Consider the following 20,308-nt stretch of genomic DNA (forward strand, 5'->3'; position numbering starts at 1 on the left):
AAGAAGAAGAACTAAAAGCAGTTTAAAATTCCATTGAAGAAATTGTATTTTATTTATTTTTGCATCTCACTTATTTGTAATGGCTTAAGAATTATTGCAAACACTTCCTTGGATTTCATTTCAATTGATTTACCATCGCAATTTCAATTAAATTTTGCATTTGCGTTTGCGTTTGCCTTGGCGTTTCATTTCAAATTTGTGATGCTGTATATCAAGTATACGCAACGTTGCAGAAAACTCCATACAATTCTGTTTATTTTGTTGATTAAGTTTTGGTTTTATTCTTTTCGGTTTTACTGCGTCTAAAATTGTAGTAAGTCTTTTATATACTAACTAATGTGTACATTTAGTTTTCTTTTGGCTTTCTTCGGTTATACATATGTATATGCATGTAGTTTAATGATGAATGCGGGGGCTCTTTCAACGAACAGCAGTACGAGTACCACTCGCCTATTTACATAGTTATTTATCATTTTTGTTTTGTTTTTTTTTGTTTTAATGTTTAGTCTTGGGAAATCAGGTTTTTATAATATATCCAAAGTTATACATACATATTTACAATTTATAGTTCAAGGAAACTCATTGAAATGGTAAAGTAAAGTAAAATATTAATTTTAATTCAATTATAGGCAATATCTTATATAAGGTTAATTTTAATTTATTTATGAATGAAATTCTTAATTTGTATATATCGTATTTCCGTTCTGGAGCAGTTCCATTGGTTTATATTATTCTTGCTTATAGTTTTTCTTTTTTTGTTAAGTATTTATTGGTTTCTTTTAACTGAAATATTTTACAACCATGTCGGATTCCAATTGATAAAAATTTAGTAAAATATTCTTAATTTATTTATGGGTTTTACACTGTGCCTGCTATTTACACAATTCTTGAAAATTTTAAATCGAAATATACGATATGCCTGGCACCAGAAATATTGATCTTAAACATTCATTTACATTCACACGGCAAACAATTATTAATTGTATATGTATTCATATAATTCATGGAGCTATTTGGTATGCATTGCATTTCGGGATGAATGTCTGTCTTTTGTCCTTATGTCTTTTTCTGGGGATAATACATCGAATAAAATCTTAATTCATAGCCTCATTTATAGCATAAAATTCGAGGTGAGTAGCACCCGCGACTCAGGTCTTGTCCTCGGCCACTTTTGTGCCGCTGATTGAGCGGCAGACCTGGTCTATGTTCGTACCCAGAGTCCGCTCACTGCTGCTCCGGAGGCAGCTGATGATGGGTGTCCTTGTTGCGGTGGCTTTGTTGGCTCTCAACTGGCAGATTTCCATGGCCAGCACAAATTTAATAATCCACAAAAGTGTCAGAAGCGTTGAAACATTCCGCCAGTGCAAATAGCCCCGACATCCAATTAGCACTCTCCAGCTGACGCTCCCCGACTTAATGGCCGAGGCGGAATATTCACCTGCAAAAATGTGAAATCAGAGCGGAATACAGAATTCAGGTGTAAAGTTGATCATAGAGGGTACAAAATGTTGCGGTTTTCACGAACCAGCATGTATCCCACCGCCATACACGAAAACTAATTCAATAATTACACTAGGATCCAACCAATTTCCCCTTGCTGAACCCATCAGAATCAATTTCTAGGCTGTAAATGAATCCATACTGACACACAGCCTCTACATTCGATTGGGCAAATAAAGTGCCCATTGTAATTAAATATTTCTATTGAAAATTTGAATGGCCAACACGAGTGGGCGATTGTGTATGCTTCCGAATTTTGTGCATAGCTAATATGTCTGATGGATTTTTGTGGCGTTCGCGTGAAATGCGCACAAAAGCAAATGTTGAAATTGTATAAACATGGCCCCAAAATGAACTGAAAGTATTAGAGCAAATAAACCCGATTGGCACGTGTGTATGATCTCCCACCACCTCATTAGACACGCGGAAACTCCCCCCAAAATATGTATAATAAATTAGTTTCGAGTTTCATTGAAATTAAAGGATAATTCTCACATGAATATGAGTAAAGGGAAACCGTTTATTCGCACCAGGAGTCTTCAATGTGATGTTGTAATCTCTATTGCTCTGGAAATATAGTGCAAGACTAGTACTCCCGATCAAGCGGAGTGTCAGCAAAATCACCACAATTATGCCAAATGAATAATGATGTCGGACGTTGTATTCGCCAGCTATTCAGACACCCCTCGAGTACACCCAAATATCAATTACCATAACCACTGTAGCGATAACAAAATCAGGCGAGTCATCGAAAAACATGGCTAAAAAATAAAAGCGAACTGCAAAAGCGTTATGCAATGCGGTGCGCGGTGCCTGACAAATATGTATGAAATTATTTATTTAAAATAATTAAACTTGAATAATTTTAAACGGCAACCGCACTCTGACATTGCCACTCCATGATGAAGACTACCCTGTGGCAAGGGACAAGCGTCAGGGTGCAGGGGAAATAAGCAAATTAATTATGCCACATGGAGTAGAAGGAGAGGCAGGACTAGGACGGACTCGTTCTTGCTGATTTAATAAATCACAGAGAGGAGTGCAATTAAAATAAAAATCCCTGAATAAATAAATGATAATATCATTAAGTTATTAATAATCATTTGTCATGGCGGTAACAGCAGCAGCAGCAGCAACAATTTCACAATGCCACAACCATTGTGCCACAGAAATGACATTAAGTTTATTAACCTTTGGCGCTTGCATAAAATCCATGTATGTAAAATTGTATTAATATATAAAAGTACATCCAGGGGCGGCAGAGCATAGGCGCTCTTTCCAGCCTATAATTTCATTTTGTTCTCGCACCCTGCCACGCCCACCCACCCGAACACACGCACACATATCTAGAGCATTGTTTTTCATTATCCAGGGGGCTTTAACATGTTTTCATTCGTTTGCACGGGGTTAATGGGGAGAAAGAACTGGGTAGAGTGAAGAGCTCGAAGCTTTTCCTTTATCTGCGCCAATTAGTCGAATATTAAAAATACATTAATTCATTGTTATAAATGATATTTGTTGTCTCCATTACAATGGAGCAATTTTGCAGAAAATTAAATTGTAAATTGAATTTTCAAAAAATGCCAACACACAAATACTCGTACCAGTGTTGAGTGAGGGGGGCTTTTGTTTGCCCTTTCTGGCCTAGACATGAGCACCACTTGACACCTCCTGCTCTTCTGTCATGTCCTTTCCGTCACTCGAAAGTCTCCCACTGTGAGGGCGGCATTTTTATGGCCATTATTTGTAGCCTGGAATTGTCAGCGAGCCTGGTCTGGTCTGGTCTGGTCTGGTCTGGGAGGCTAGGAACTTGTAACTGCCAGTCGCTCTTGGCCGAAAATGAATCTGCTCTTGTCCTGCGTCAGGTGTCATCAGTCACCATCATTCAGCATCTTTTTTGTTGGTTTACCTCTCAAAGGGAGTGCCTCTCTGAAAAGTGGGGATTGTCAGCTTTTAAGTAGCATTCTTCAAACAGCAAACGACAGGCGTCACAAAAAATGTGAGAGGAACACATGTCAAAGTTGACAGGAAAGAGCAGGCCCAGGATCAGAGTCCAGAATCCAGAACAGAAACAGTAACAGAATCAGGAACTGTTTCAGCAACAGGACCCCCAACAGTCAGCTGAAAGGGAAGCCCAAAACCGATTTAAATACAAACGGAAATTTGTGGGATCCAAGAGACAATCTAGACCAAACGGAGAGACAAATAGAGCAGCAAACAGAGACAGCCAGGCAGACTCTGAGAGAGATGGATATCCAGACAGATGGCTAACTATTTGGAGACGACATTTATAGGTCAGTCATCGCCATCTCCGTCTCCATCTCCATTTCCATCTCCATCTCCAGCGTCACGGACATTTACCTCGGCATCACTGTCATTGTTGTCACCGTCCTTGGCTCATCCTCATCCTCATCCTCCACCTGAAAATGGAGGGTGGACTCTGTTGTGTCCTACTGCTCCTGTTGCCCGGCGGACATTGAGCAAATAACGCACTTGTGGCTATTTTCGAGATAACAATAAAACTGCAACCATTTCGTTTCGTTTCGTCTCGACCCGTTGTCCCGTTTCGTTTCGTTTGGTTTGGTTTTGGTTTCATTTCGTTTCGTTTCGCTGCCATTGTGTTTGCCATTGTAGGAAATTGTGTAAACAGAATAAGAACCCCTCGGAACAGCCAGCCACAGTGGTTGTGCGGCACGGAAAAGCCTCAAACAAAATGGTGTAACATTGAATGATTTGTTCTTTCAGAGAGTGTAATGCGATGACTGAAACTCTGAGAAAAAACATTTTCTAATCCATTAGAGAATATGTGTTCTGGATCAGCGTTAACAACGGATATTTATACTTACGTCTGTACGTTTCTATGGGAACCAGTCGAAGATATCTCGCCGAAACTTCTTTTTAGTGTTTTTACTGTTCAATTTTGGATATGCTTATGTCTCTGCTTTTTATTATCAATCGATTTCGCTCAGATATCACCAAGATTAAAAATTCCCATACATCTCCTACCACTGTGCGTAAATTTCGCGAAAATCAAAAGTCAAACCGAACAAAAACGCATCCGAATAAAATTCAATTAAGCTAAATGAAAACTTAATTCAATTGGCAGAGCCATACAGAAAACAGTTAAGGCAACCCCGATCTGCCCCGGCTTCAGCGCCTCTATAGATATATATACATTTATATGGTTACCCCTTTTTCCCCGTGTTCCCCTTACCGTTTAGCACATGGAGCACAATGGTGCGGGGCGCACTGTTTGAGGGGCTGCAAGTGTAGTTGCCGGAATCCAGCTTCACCACCGCCGGAATGATGAGAGATGCCGTCTGAAAAGGCGCACGGATACGTACCGGAGTATATAAGTATACAATATATTTATATATATTTATATTTATATTCATTATTCAGTTGTCGAGACAGTAGTCAGACAAAAGAACTAGCGTGCTTCTGGCAGGATGTTGGTGGAGGAGGGGAATGGAATTCTGGGGCAATATTAAAAATTATAATTTGACAAACGTTGACAGTAAAAATTTAATAATACAAATTATTTTACCTGCCACGCATTCACGACAATTTGCGTAATGAAAAGGCATTTAATGTGAAAATTTGCACTGGGTATAAGGGTGAGTGGCAAGTGTGAAGGATGGGGCAGAGTGCTGATGTGGGGGGAGTGGCACAAATGTGGTAAGCCACTTACCGTTATCTGTTTAATGAAACTGCTGCTTGGCAGCATTGTTGTAGTCATCACCGTTGTTGCTGCTGCCTCTTCTGCTGCCGTTGCCGTCTCTGTGCTTGGCAGCCCAGTGGTTGTTGTTGCTGTGGTATCTGCTGTGGATGCAACACCATCTTGTGTGGTTGCTGTGGATACCAAGGTGAGCACGGAGGCTGCTGTTGTGGGTGTGGCAGCCCCAGCACCAGCAGCCAAAGATGTTGCAATATCGAATCCTCCATCAGCCACTGCCGGAGCCGTTGTCATTTCACTGACAGCTCCAGTCCCGGTTCCGACTCCGACTCCAACTCCAGCCACATCATTCAGGGATATGGCATCTAATATATATGAGCGGGTTATGGTACCCAAACCATTAGAAGACTCCGATGATGTGGCAGCTCCTGTTGCTGATGCTGCCACGGTTGTTGTCGTCGTTTGAGCCGTAGTCGTTGTAGTGGTTGTCGTTGTCGTTGTTGTTGTGGTGGTTGCCACTTCCGGTGGCAGATCGATCCGTTCAATTTCCGTACGCCAACCGCGACGATTATGCAAATAGATTTGCTTCTGATTGTAAAACCAATTAATGAAAAGCGGCGGCTCCAGTGCCTGGCTAATTATGCAACGCAATTTCACTTGACTTCCGGCCTTCACATGGCGCGTCGACTCGCCAATTAATTCGGTTTTCGGCTCTGTATTGAGAGAGGGATTGAGAGGAAAGAGGAAAGACACACACATATACTATAGAGAGTGGGTTAGCGGAAGGACAATCACTCACAGGCAGCCTCAAAGTTTGCCTCAGTCGCAAGTGCAACGGTCATTGATTTATTGTCTCTGTCATTGAAGATTTATAGGTGAGGTCAGAGTTCTGATTTTGATTTTGGGCTTGGTCTAAGTTTCGATTTCGTGGAGGCCACTTGGTCAATGGAATGTTTGAGCAGCGGTTTTGGTTTACAACCAGTGGCGAGCACTCGAAGTTAAGTACATCGCTTGTGTACTAATTCGATAAATGTCTAATTGGATTTTGAACCGGTTAACACTTTCACTTGGAGGGGTAAATGCAGTTAATGGGAACCGCGCAATTCTTAAAGATCTTGGCCTTAACACCTCTCGAAGCGTTTTGAAACGTGAAAGGTGGGTAGATAATTGCTTCTAGATTTGGCGTCTAGTTAATAATATTTTAGATTAAAGATTGGTAAAGAATAGCTTCAGATAAAGTAGTGTAAATTTGGAGGGACCCCTTCCAGAGACTTACACAAACAAAACCCTTAAACCACCCTTAAACTAAGAACATCTTTCCTCAATCCCCAACCATACTCACCCACAATCCTTAGATGAACAATAGCACTGGCTTTGGGCTCCGTGGACACCTGACATTCGTATGTGCCCTCATCCTTGACCTGAACATACTTGATCTGCAAAGACCACCTCTCCGGATTCGGTGAGAAGACCGATTGGAACCGCTGATCCGCAATGAACGTAGTCTGATCCACCGTAAGTATGTGGCCGTCCCGCATGCGTAGCCAGGAGATGGGCTTCTTCACCAGCTGTTTGACCTGCCGAATGGTATAGCAAATTTACTTTCAATTAGCGGGCACTGGCTCGAAATTTTGGTTTCAATTTTTGAAATTGATTCAATTATTCCTCTCTGAGCACCCGCACACACACACACACACACAAACACACAGAGAGCAATTCAAACAGTAAATCCCAGCTGTCCGAGACCCCGGAGCAGGAAGTGGATGATGATGATGATAATGTCAGCAGAACTTTGCCATGTTTGTGTCGTAACCACCTCTCTGCTCTGAGGCTCATTTCACATCCACCTCTGCTCTCGCAAGGCTCTTGGGTAAACTTTAACGGGAGGATAGGAGGGAGGGAGAAATTGGTGGTTAAGGAGGGTTTTGGGCTTGGGTCAATGAGAAGACGGTAAACAATAACGATAACAAAACGTCGATTCATTTGTGTCAATAATGGCAATAATAATTTAGTAGCAATTTGTCGGAGGGGCCTCCTCTTCGCTCAACGAAAACAAAATAATATACATTAAATACGGTCCAATGAAGGGGAAGTCCCTCCCTCCCTACCTTCTCAGGGAAACGTGTTGTAAGGATACGCCCGTACCTTACATGAATAAACATTATCTGTTGGGCCACTTTGCAAGCAGAGACACTGAGAGGTACTACACTAATTACACTGAAGAAACCGTAACCTGCCAGATATCATTATGATGCACCGAATCGTCAAACTGTTCTCTCAGTGTATCATAATCAATGGAGTGGGTGTCATTGTGGTGACTGGCCAAAAGGAAGGCGTCTGGCGCGTCGTGACAGAGGCAAATGACAGTCTTTGAACCACTGCCATCAACTACATTGTCGGTGTCAGGGCCCCCAGACAAGGACTCTGACGACGAGGACGACGTCGGCGACTACGACAACGACAACGACAACGTCATGATTAGATACCATAATCATTTGGGTTTTATGTCCTTGTTGTTGGTCTTATTGTTGTCGTGGTTGTCGCCATGGCAGTGGCATTAGACAGTGGATGTGGAATTGTTACTACTGCTGGAGCACGTGCTGTCAAAAACTATCCTTTCTAAATGAATATGAACATCTCCGCTTGACTGACAAATCATCTCAATATGAGCTTCCTGTCATCACCTGGAAGGCAGCGACAGGAATCATCAAAGAAAATCGTGAGATTCAACCGAAAATCTTCTTCTATTCTCATTTTTAAGAGGACAATGGCATTTGAGTAGAGCTTTTCCCACAATACAGTGGCACATTTAATTATTTTCCCTTGAATAAGTGCAATTACATATACTTTCGACGGTATTCTTTGAGTTTCACTGATTAAATCCTGTACGTATACTATGATTTGGCCACCTATCAAGAGCCAAATCGAAAAATCATTTGATCGCAGTCACTGTGCACGGGCCAGAGGGGGAGAGGGAGAGAGAGAGTTTATTAAATTTTGCCACGGCCACGGACTCTTTGGAGTCTGAGGACATTATTATCGGGGCTCAGCATCGACATTATACTCGGTATTAAGTGAAGATGCTTATCCAGTCAGAAGGCAGGAAGGCAGGCAGGCAGGCAGGCAGGCAGGCAGCCAGCCAAGTCAGGAGACTTCGAGTACGTGGCAAGTGTAAGTAAGAGACCTGCCCCAAGCGGCAATGGGGATGCCTCTCCCTCTGGCTTTGTCCCTGAGGCTGACAAATATCCCTGTGTGGCACTGCTACCGGCTTGGCACTCCCGGCTACATGGCCCTGGCATTAGCTAATTTAAATTTTCGCTGTTTGGCATAGATTGCGGTTCAGCTCGCCATAAAGTGATGGCTTCTGTGGACGGCGGACTATCAAGATGCCCGAGATGTTTGCCATTTAAATATTGTTAATTAGTTTTAGACTGCAACTCAAACTGTGTCACTTCCTTGATGTCACAAGAACTCTTGACTGAAACTCTAGTCAAAGTCGTAGCTATAGCCATAGCCGTGGTCGTAGCCCATATCCATGGCCATATCCTTGTCTCGTTTGGTTTTATGTTCCCTCTGGTGCCGTCATCGTCGGCTTTGGTTTGGTTTGGTTTGGTTTGAGGCCCTGTCTGCAGAGCATCGTTTTCCATCACAGACGAGCAGACAACAAAGTTTGCTCATAACATTGCGAATTTTCGTCTAAACTTGTTTGCAAATAATTTCTTTTATTTTGTTGGTTCTTCAGTGCACGGTCTTCCTCTTTCTTTTCACACAACAATACACCTCAAAGTGCCTGCCTTCATATCCTTAGCAAAAACATACCAACAACAAAAATTGGAGAGAAAACTTTTCGCTGACTTTGCCGGAAAAAAAGGAAAGAAAAGACTGAATGACAGACTTTTCTGAGAGGTGGAGAGATGATGGCTGTCGATTCTGTGTAAAAATATTCAAGTGCTCGCAGGCAAAGAATTTTTGCGGGTTCCCTTCTCTTTTATTTTCTGTATCGTCTCGATTCGTTATTTTTTTTGTGTGCCCCGTGCGGCTCCTCTTTGTGACGCCCACGGTCCCGAAATGTATTATTAATTGATTAGGTTTAAGCAGATTTGAAGATTATTTCGAGTATATAAATACATACATATACATATTTATTCGCGCACGATGCCGATACGAGTATTCCAGCAGCCAAAAAGCGAGTGAGCTCGGAGTGTGTGTGTATGTGGGTGTATTCAAATTATCTGATAAATATTTTATAGTAGATTGTTTTTTGCGGGGAGGTTTGGAAGTGGGTAGGAGCTCAGCGCTAAGGGGAAGATGCAGAGCTATGGGGAATTCGATTTTATATAAGATTTATTTTGCATTTATTTCATTGTGATTATTTGTAGTTGAGAAGTGGATGAGGTAGCAAGGTATGGTATCCAAATTCTAGATCAATATCTAATATTGCTAAAAAAAAAGTTTGGATAAAACTCAGGTAGTTTGCCAACCAATTTGGGGAGAATGGTGTGATGAATAGAAGAGACGACTGGAAGCTGAATATTCAATAAAATGAAACCTTACAAATATCCTTAACCTTTTCCATGACCTTCTTTGCCTTTGTGTATTTTAGACAACCATAAATAATTATTTTGACTTTGTATTTCTTCAACAATATTTAATATCAAAACATTTCCATTTATTTTCCGACAATTATTGAAGCAATATCCCTTTTCCGTTTTCCAAAAGCCAGACAAATAACGATTCCAAATGAAGAGGGGAAAAAGTAAATCGAAAAAATACTTTTGATAAATGTATTCGACTTCAAAGGTGTGCAAATAAAAACATTTTGTGCCTGCCACTCCCCTGCAAAGTTGCATTTTTTAATTAACTAAACTAAACCGAGAACCTCGCATCCCTCCCTTTACTCCCTGCTGCTTTTCCTTTACACTCGAGTTCATTTGAATAAGCATCAGCTGAGTGTATCCCCAGTTTTGTGTTTGAGCATCTGCAGTTGTCAGCTAGATGGAATATTTATTTCTTCAACTTTAAGTTCTGCAAACAGACACTTGCCAGTGATTTCCTGGCCAAACAGTAACCAGCGGCAGCAGCAGTGTGGCAGTGCCACTGTAGCAGTGGCATCCAGCAGCGCCAATTATAATTTGCAATGCGAGACGCGAATATACGGATGCAGCTGTGGATGCAGCTGCGGATGTGCATGCGGATCTGAATTTAGCAGGCACAGCGCCAAGGAGCGAGTGAGTAACTAAGTTATTAGCGGATGCCAGAGCAGCTCTCTCGAACTCCCCACTCCCCACTCCCCACTCCCCACTCCCCTGATCCTTCTACCGATTCGTGCGTACATAAACACTTATATATTTCAGATACATACATAAACGTATATACGAGTAGTGCCAACAATTTGGGTCATCGTTTTTGAGCAGCTTCAAACAAAAACAAGAAAAGATGTTGGCTAGACTCGCCGAAACCTGAGATACCCTTTTTGAACCATGATTTCAAATAGCTACGCATATGCACGTAAATCTGCAATATGTAACATTTTCTTGGACTATTGTTGCCACATTTTTCGTTTTACAAAATTACTAGTTTTTTAAAAAAACTTTTTCTATTCCAATTCTTAGAAATAATCTGGGTTTTCATATAAAAACTTGCTTTTCGACCAATAGTTTATATCCAGATACCGTGATGTTGAATCTATACATATTTTTGTATATATACATATATTTTATTCCCTTTCTGATTTTCAAAGCTCTACTCAATATTACATAAGCCCTTTTTAAGCGTATAATGTGTCTTCCGCTGCCTCTGCCACTTGAACTGCTTGTGTATGCCCTTTGGCCAGGGCGTGGCATCAGCATCCACATCGGCTTCGGCATCAGCATCAGCATCCACATCGGCAATTTCCGGTTTTGTTTTCCCTCAGTTCCGACAGCGGCCAGCGTAAATTAGTTCAAAGCGCTAAAAAGTTGGAGCCCGGCGGAATGAGAAAAAATTCAAATCGGAAGTCGGGCCAATCGATGCCACTTCCCATAGTCGGTCGCCCCAACCCCCACCCCCAGTCGCGATCCCTTTGCCAATTTCTACCCCAACCCCGAGGCCTGATATGGCAAGGGCGGAGGCAGAAGCAGAGACCTGTATAATCAGCTGCCTATTATGAATTATCAATGATTAATAAAAAATGTTTAGCAAATATTTTTACAGCGAGCAATTTTCTGTTGAATAAACAGAGGAGAAAAGAGTTTTCCTTGGGCTGGCTGATTGAATTTTCAGGGAATTTCGTGCCCAGTTCTACCTTTGTTGATTTCCCCCTAGAAGCTATTGATGAGCTATTGATTGCTCTCTTGCTCTTGCTCTTGCTCTTGCTATCAGACCCGTCGCTCGCTCGCTTCTCATTTCAAAGCCGAAACCCAATCAGTAGTGAAATCTAATTGAAGGGAATGGGATCATGGAAGGGAACGGAACGGAGCGGAACTTACGTTGCATGGCAGATAGGCATGGGTCCCGGCCTGGCTAATTATTGTCTGGTAATCATCTATTGTTGGTGGCGGCCTTAGCGTTGTTGTTGCCACTGGCCTGCGTGTTGTTCTCCTCGTTGTCGTCGTTGTCGTTGGGGCTGTCGTTGCTGGCTCTGTTATTGCGGTGGCAGATGCATTCGCAGACATTCCTACGGCTGTGGCAGCCGCAGTCATGGTTGTGGCATTGTTGTCTCCGTGTGTGATTCTATAGTTGTGCTCCGGCAATTGCTGCTGCTGGATATTCCGATTGCTCATAATAAGATTCGCCTCCAGGGCAGCGGTCACAGTGGCCATTGTGGCAGCGGCTGCGGCTGCGGCTGTGGCCTGCTTCGATCCATTGTTGTTAATGTTATTAATGATGACATCGTTGGTGGCTGGAGGAGCTGCATCCAAAGCTGCATCCAAAGCTGCAGCTATTGTATTCCCAATCGCTGTTGGACTCCCCCCATTTGCCTGGGTCATTTGCGTTGTCGCCGAAATTAATGCCGGCGATGCCTTAGCTGTCGCCTCGCGCTTTGATTGAGTTCTTTGAAATGTCTGGCCATTTATCCCGCTGCTCTTTAATATTGATGTTGGCCCAGGCTCAGGCCCCTCCCCGCTGGCAGCTGAAAGATACACAACAAAAAAAGGAGAACAAATAGATTGTGAGTGCAAATTAATGACTTAGTGTTTTGTTTAAGGTCTTCTCTCTGGAGGGCCTAGATATATTTCAAATGCCTTGATCCCCATTTGTCTCGAGTTTTGGCCAACAACAATTAAAACGATTTACGGCCTTGGAGCATGTCTGTTCAATAAATTAATCGTCATCGTGGGTCTCTGCTCCCGCACAATAGTCTTCAAGTCAAGTCTTTGGGAGCGGTATTGATAGCTTAAACGAAATTAATTAGCTAATTACGATCTGGTACTCGTATTGATTGAATGGGGAATCAGACTGGAAACAATAAAGTCCTTCCATCCTCTCATAACCGAAAATCAAGCTCTTCTTGAAAGCTGTTAATTGGGGGATTACAGTCGGTGATTGTACCCTAGCAACACCCAAGGAGACCTCGGATACCGAAGGGTAAGCCTAGCCATATGGCGGCCCAATACTCCGCCAAAAATTGCAATAAAATATACTATATACTCGCATGAGAATTGGCCATAATTTATGCACCTATGACACTTGTTGGCCTTGCAACCAAATCGAGAGCTCTTTGGTTGCCACTGCCACCCGGATGCACCCTCCATGCACATGTAGCACGTAAATTTGCCAAATTGGCGCCATAAATTTCAAAAGTAAACTTTTCCAAAAGTCAAAGATAGACAGAGGGAGCGGAAAAGAGGACCATTTTTGGCAGCCTGTAGATAAGAAAGTCGAGCAAAGGTTCTGGCAATGCTTTTCTTGAAATTTAATTAAAATTGAGTGCAATTTTTGATTTTCCGAGCAAATAAGTGGCACAAGCGGCGGATGCGTAACTTTCTCTCAATAAACTAATGAAAAACGATCCGAAAAGAGACTGAGCGGGAGAGTTGAGAGAATGTACTCTTCATTAATGATGGGATAGAGGGAATACATCAATAATTTTCTTAAATATTTTCAGAAAAGAAATTACACAACTTTCGCTTAATCAACTAATGAACAGCGATCACAAGGATATACAGAGCGATATAGTGAAAGGGAGAGTGCAAGGGAAAGTGCTCTCCGTTAACCATTGAGCCATGATGGGAAAGGGAGAGAATCCTAATCAAGTTGAGCATTTTGTTGTGCTCAAAGTAAATGCAAAACTCGGAAAGCCTCCTTTAACGAGCCCCAACCAAGTCGTGCGTATATCTATGTCGGGGGTGCTCTCTCTCTCTCTCTCTCTCTGTCAGTCTGCAGTTGTGTGTGTGGATGTATCTGTGTGTGAGTGTGTTCAAGTGTGTTTAAGTGTGTGTGCGTTATCATGTTTTATGTTTATGCTTCGTGTACGTGCAATAAAGATAAAGCGATTCCATATAAAAAACTTTTTAATTGCCTGCACTAATGATGCACTGCAGCCAACTTGATTATAATAAAGTTGCAAAAATTCCATTTCCCTTCGAGGACAGTGGGGCAAGTAGCTAACTATGAGTGAAAACTCTAATTAGTCTTGAAGCTTAAAGCTTGCTTGCAAGCAATTAAATGCGAAATGTAGCAGGGTACTTAATTTAATCTCATTACAGAACGCTATAGTGATATTTTTTATTTTAATTAAAACTTATTTAAGCATAAATAGTAATACAAAAATGAAACATAATCGCATTTAACCCACAATTAATCAAATTTTTGTTCGCCCTTAGATATCTCTTGTCTACAGCCTTTGGATTCTTTTATCTCCTTATCAACGTAAGTCAACCCACTGTCCACGACTTCAACTCATTTGCCCGCAAATACACATATACATATAAAACCCAACAGCTGTCAACACCAAGTCCAAGGCAGCGCAGTAGGGCCAGAGACAGAAGGCGGCACAGTAGGATGGTGGGAAGTGGGCGTGTATGCCAGCGATGAAACAAATCAAAACAGCGTAAAAAAGTGCAATAAAACAGGAGGATTCCAAGTAGGGAGAAAGACCCTGGGACCGGCTGCAAACCGAGGGAAAATGAAAACAAAATAATATACTGAAATTATTAAGAAAAAAATTATCATTTAGGACAGTGTCAGCGAGGGTGAGCAGACAGAAGAGTAAGGGCGAAGCAGAGACGACACTTGGGGGAGCCTTATAAAAATTTGCTTAATCTTTGTGTGCGCGAAAAAGAGAGAGAGGAAAACGAAACAAACTAAAAAGTTGTAAAAACACACACGAACACAGCCACACCACAGCAAAAACAAATTGTGCGCAAAGTAAAAAATAAAATCAAAATAAGAAAGTAAGGCCCAGGAAGACTTGCCAGATACTCTTACATTTCCAGGATTTGTTCCGCTGCTACAGATACAGAACACGAATAGCGAAAGTTAATTGTGTTTGAGAATATAAACACTTTATAAGGTCAGAAACGCAACTATTTGTGCCATTCAAGCGTCTGCTTCAAGTCATATTACCTTCCGAAAGTATATCAGAAAAGTTAAGAGAGAATAGAGTGTTGGTAGCCGGCAAGAGAGAGGGAAATCAAGTCGAGCACTTGATGGAGGATGGAGAATGGAGAAAAACTTGCGTAATGAGCCTTGCAGGCGAGCAACTGGGGAACTAGAGGGGCGAAACTCACACATAAAATGAGCCTCATCACGCAGAATTTCATTGACTCGACTGGGGTCGACGAGAAGAGAGGGCGAGGGTGCGAGAAAGCGGAGAGGGGAAAGCTACCGAGCAACTTGAGAAGCAGCTCTGCTGTGCCTTTCCCATTCTCTCCACCAAAATTAACCGAGCAGTCCGGGCTCAAGTCCCGCGGGCATTTTTAGGCGAAAGTGTTTTAATCAAACGCCTCCTTACACTGGTCCGAGGACCGTAGTGCCTCTGCCGCCACCATTGTTGTTCTTGGGTACTTGGTTGTTATTGTTAAGGTTTCGTTATTGTTAGGGTTACAACAATCAACAAAAATAACAGCAGGAATAACAAGAACTATGCGGAAAATCGCAGCTGAAAAGTAGCAATTTTCCACAAAATGATTGTTTTTAATTGGGAGGGAGAACCACACAATCGCTATGAGGGAGAGAGCCTTTCTTTCAGTGTATCTTCCCGGCAGGGGTACTTTGAATGATGTCTCTCTGAGGTCCGTGCCGGGTTCTGACAACGTTTCGACACTGTTCCTAATTATGATGGGCATGTTGCTCAGATGATGAGCCTAATGCTGATGATGATGATGATGGAAATTGGCTTAACCCCAAGGCACCGCATCCCGGTGCGGCCATAATCTCCCTTCAACACTTCAATGGGACACCACTCCACACCGCACTCGACACGATGCGGACAAGACAGGACACTCTCATCAAAATGCCGGCCTAGTTTCGGGGCACCCTCTAGCGAGAGGCAGAAGGCAGCCCAGAACCAGAACCAGGACCGGGCCGTAACTTTGTGTAATAATTGTTGTTAAGCGTTTAAGTCGGGGCGTGCCACTTTGGCGGCTAACCGAATGGCATCTCGTGGGATTATAACCCGAGACTTGAGCAACTTATCGCTACCGCATGGCTAGCAGGCCAAAAAGCCAACAAAATTCCAATAAAGGGGCGCAAGAGTGGGGTCCAAAACGGGTAAAAGAGGGCTAGAAAAAGTGAGCAAAAGAGAGTGCCCACTGGAGTCTGAAAGAGTGAACAGTGGGTGTAGAATAAGTGACTGAGAAACCGGGTCTGCGGTTGATCTAGGTACAGGCTTCGGGGCCTGGGTTCTCGAGGGTATGAGCCTGCTTTCCAGACTGGCTTCACTTTTGGTTACAGGCTCTGAATGATGCTCAACTGGCCAACAGAATTTGATTAAACAAAAGTAAAACTTTTTAACTTTTTTTCGCTCTTTCTCTCTTGTTATTTTGATTGTTGTTATTTCTCGTTCAATTGCCGGAATCTCCTCTGGCGTTTCGGCCATCACTTTCATGGCCAAACGAATCGAACAACCAAAATGGGGTTAGAGGTCCATCGCCAGAAGATACGGGGGATCGGGGATAATCAAAGTTCCAAGCTTTTAACGCAATTTAAAGCATCCACAGCCACACCCATCATCGCTCACCCACCACTCGGCCTTGCTTTGCAGTTTTTCCGCTGCACTCGAACTTTTTCTATTGCACATAAAAACGGGGGCGGGGTTTTTGGGCGGGTCGGGGCGGGGCGGGGACCGTTTGATCGAGTTTGGTTCATTGATGGAAATGTCGAGAGTCACTTTCGTTATGCTTTCACCCTCCCGTACTTTTAGTTTACCAATTTGTGCCTTTTCATGTTGCCATTTTGATTTTAATTACCTTTCTCTCCTTCTGTGCTTTTTGTTTGCTTAACATTGCAGCTCAAGGACTCCATCAAAGGGCGGGTCCTTATGGGTCTTATTTTTAATGGTTAAAGGTACAAATTGTTAACAATTTGGCGATGTTTTTTGGGTAGAAAGATTTGATTGATTTGGCAGAACCCTAAAATAGGTATGTATTTTTGAATTGTCTACTAATTGTATTCACTTAAGTTACTACATCGTCCCACTCAGAGCTCCGATTATAAATTTACCTATGTGTGCCTTTGGAAAATTAAACCTCAAACGGTTGAGGGGTTAAAGCTTATTTTGCATATATTTTGCGAATTTCCCCGCACCTCTTTCCGTAAGAATTTTGTTTGCTCTTATTTGACTACAACCAGAAACAGCTTACATTCTTCCCATAATTCCCGCGCACAAATTCCAACATAATTTAAATTGACCCCCAGACAAACCCAGTAAAAAAAAGGCGAACAATGCCTAATACCCATGTCCTGCCCTGGCTCCCTTTCAACGACATACAGTGCCTGCTAAAATATGCACAAAGGCCGAAGATACGAGTACACACGGCAGCAAATGCTTTAAATTCACCCGCAAAATGCTTTTAAGTCGCGCATATCAAATTGTTTTTCCAGAAAAGCATGGGAAAAGATTCGCAGAGAGAAGGAGAAATGTGCCAGAGAAAGTGAGTGAAGGAGAGTGAGAGAAAGTAATTTAATATGCGACAAATGTATCGTGAGAAATAATTTCATATTTGACGGAGCTTACCCGGCAAACAGACGAGCAACGCCATAGCCATCGCCCAGACGAGGATCAGGCCGCGTCGCATCGTGGCCAACTCCATTAAAATGCCAACCAAATTGATAATCCTTGCGCCGTGACACGCTGTGTCCGGGAACGCTCTACGTTCCGCGTTGTGCGTTCCGCGTTCCGCGATTCGCGACTTGCGATTCCCGTTTCCTTGGCTCGCTGATGGAGTGGAGGAGTCGAGGAGTCGAGGAGTAGTGGTTGGGATTGGTGTCTCCTTGGCCAGCTAAATATGCCTTAACTGGGTCACATCGGCTGTCTGGCTGCTCTGGAGCTAAAGCTGAAGCCTGTGCAAATTTATCCTGCGCGTGGGGCTCTTGGGCCCCGGCAATGTTCGTTATCGTTGTGGCTGTTGCTAATACTGCTTATACATCTTGACACGAGCTGCAGCGATATCTTCTTCTCCCAGTGGGTTCTTTGGCGCGCAAAATCGCATGGTTAACATATTTTCAAATTGGGCTTGCACGCGGTAAGCTTTCAGGGATAATCTAACACAACTAAAAGCAGAAAATGTGGTTCAGACCTTACTCAACAACGTGGCCACTTTTAAATATTCTCCCGCAAAGCGTCCACCGAGCTGGGGTCATGTACTACTCGTCGGTGCTATCTTCTAACGTTCTCTGGGTCCTAAGTCCCATGTCCCAGTCCCAGTTTATGGCCAACGTTTCTGTGCCGCGTTCTGTTTTGATATGTTTGTGTAAGTTTTCGGTTGGCTGGGGCTATGTGGGCGCCCTCTTGGCATTTGTTGCCCAACCATTGTGTTCCAACCTATGACAATTCTCTGGAAAACTACCAAGAAAACCGCCCTAGTGTTGGAAATGAGAATGGGTTAGGGATTGAATCAATTAACCCTTTATGTAAGTAACAAGTTTTCTTTGGAAAATTTGAATTCTTACCGACAGAGCTACTATTAACAGATCTACCGGGAATCAAATGATTTCTCGTATAACGATTATCATAGATTATCTATGGACGTACTCTTCTAAACAATAAGATTTTAACCTAAGTGAGATATCATTATTTTAACTCCTCTATGAATCCACACTCGAATCTAAATTCTTGCTCTCCCAAAGCGGGGCGATTTCAAAGCGAAAAGGTTTTCCAGAACCTGGATACTCGTATGTGTCGTTGTATAAGCTTATGGTTGGGCATTCCATTTGGCCAAATGCTGCTGCCGCTTGCCCGGTTTCCTTTTTGTTGTGGCTGCTTGTGTTACCTCATCTTTCTTTTACGCCCCAGACTATTTGGCATTAACGAAATTTATTTATGCGGGTGTTTAGTGGGGCGTAAAAGGAGTACATATGGCCAACCAGCCAGCCAGTCGGGCATCCAGGAATCCAAGCAGACGGAACAACACGCCCTCCGAGTCAACTTACAAATGCAGGACACGCGCTGGATGAATTGAAAGGATTCTCCATGGCCAGGCAAGGTGTACGTATAGTATAGATATACTTGGGTATAGGTGTAGGTAGGTCGGGGCCTCTGCCACGTCTGGCTGGAAATAATGATTTAAATGCTGTTTTGTCTCAGCCAACAGATGGGCTCTAAGTGCGAGTCTACACAAGACTGAGTCTCAGTCCAAGCTGGAGCTGGTGCTGGTGCTGGAGCTTGAGAGATGCCAGCACCATACATAAGTAATGGCCGTGGAGTAGTCGGTGGCTCAATGATGCGTTAACTCAAATGTTAAACAAATGTAATGTTCCGGACGAATGAGTTGTATGCATTAAGGGGAAGCGAATGCGGAAAGGGGAAAATGATAAGGGAAAAGGAAAAGAAATTGGACCTTGAGCAGCTCCGGTTGTCTTGGATAACACAAATAATATTAAATTGATTGCACAAACAAAACAGCAGCGGAAGTGTGAATGATTTAACACAATTCTTCCGATTTCTACTCCCGTTTCGGGCCCCACGCTCTGGAAGAAGACTCCTAACTGCTGTCCGTCCCCGGTCGGGTCTTGGTCTTGGCTTTTGCCATCTGCTTCTTGATTATTGTAGCCGTTGCTCGGCGGCGCGGAAAGCGGGAAATTCTCGTGTCTTGTAATTTAGTTTATTGCAATTGCTATTCAATTTCGTAACTATGGCAGCAATTTCATATTATTATATATGATTATGTTGATATTGTTATTGTTCAAAGGCACTTCAAGCAGTAGGCATGAATTTTATCAGCTATTTTTCAAGGGTGTTGTTTTTTGATAGCATTACAAGATTAATTATATGAGAAGTATTCAAATTTATTATGGTTTATGGTCTGATCATTTTTCATTTGATTTAAGCTTTTCATCAATTGTGACATTTCTTCTTAATTTTGATCTGCCATTATAATATTTTTATTAATGACATTGATGAGATTTGAATGATTAAATATTACATGTTTGTTGCACTCTTGTTATGGTAATAAAAGTTTGATTAAAATTTAATTTTTTTTTTGTAACATTGATTGATCAACTAATTACTGAATTAGTTGCTACTGAAATGTTTGTTTAATGGCTTGCCGTTAATGTAGTATTATTGATTTGCTTTTCAGCTTATCAAATAAGAAATGTATTAGACTATACGGTAGATCCATCTTTTTGATCTCAGTTTGGTTTAGTTTTTGTCATTTCTATTCAATTTGAACACAAAATGCATTATAATAATTAGTCTTTCACTTATGATGGTTAGAGGTTGTACATTTTTCCATATTTGCTTTAAACATAAACATATTTGTTTAAATCTTTATTCCCATAGCAATCGTTAGAGTGCACCAGAATATTAGTGTTAATCAAGTTTCAATTTAATTAAACCACAACCACAAAGTTATATCAAGCGATTTTAGCTGTGGACCATTCTCATTGTAAGTTATATTTGTTTGTTAACCATATCAGTTTCTATCTTTGAATTTGTTAACCGTTTCGCTTAGGTTAAGTGACGGAGCGAGGAACGTACCACGCTTGGCA

The 20,308-nt window shown here is 42.2% G+C and overlaps 1 protein-coding gene across 1 annotated transcript; it reads right to left on the reverse strand.

Annotated features, from left to right (window-relative positions):
* Nucleotides 1-877: 877 nt before the first annotated feature.
* LOC6591864 (mucin-5AC) lies at nucleotides 878-17,869 on the reverse strand. Its single transcript, XM_002017318.2, has 6 exons — nucleotides 17,334-17,869; nucleotides 11,644-12,287; nucleotides 6,519-6,753; nucleotides 5,192-5,889; nucleotides 4,715-4,820; nucleotides 878-1,438 (listed from the first exon to the last, which is right to left on the reverse strand). Exons 1-6 carry the CDS (start codon nucleotides 17,407-17,409, stop codon nucleotides 1,149-1,151), a joined length of 2,049 nt encoding a protein of 682 aa, XP_002017354.1. The 5' UTR covers nucleotides 17,410-17,869; the 3' UTR covers nucleotides 878-1,148.
* Between the last annotated feature and the right edge of the window lie 2,439 nt (nucleotides 17,870-20,308).

The sequence above is a fragment of the Drosophila persimilis genome, unplaced genomic scaffold (genome assembly GCF_003286085.1).
Source record: "Drosophila persimilis strain 14011-0111.01,24,50 unplaced genomic scaffold, DperRS2 tig00000000-arrow-pilon, whole genome shotgun sequence".
In the NCBI taxonomy this organism is placed as follows: Eukaryota; Metazoa; Arthropoda; class Insecta; order Diptera; family Drosophilidae; genus Drosophila; species Drosophila persimilis.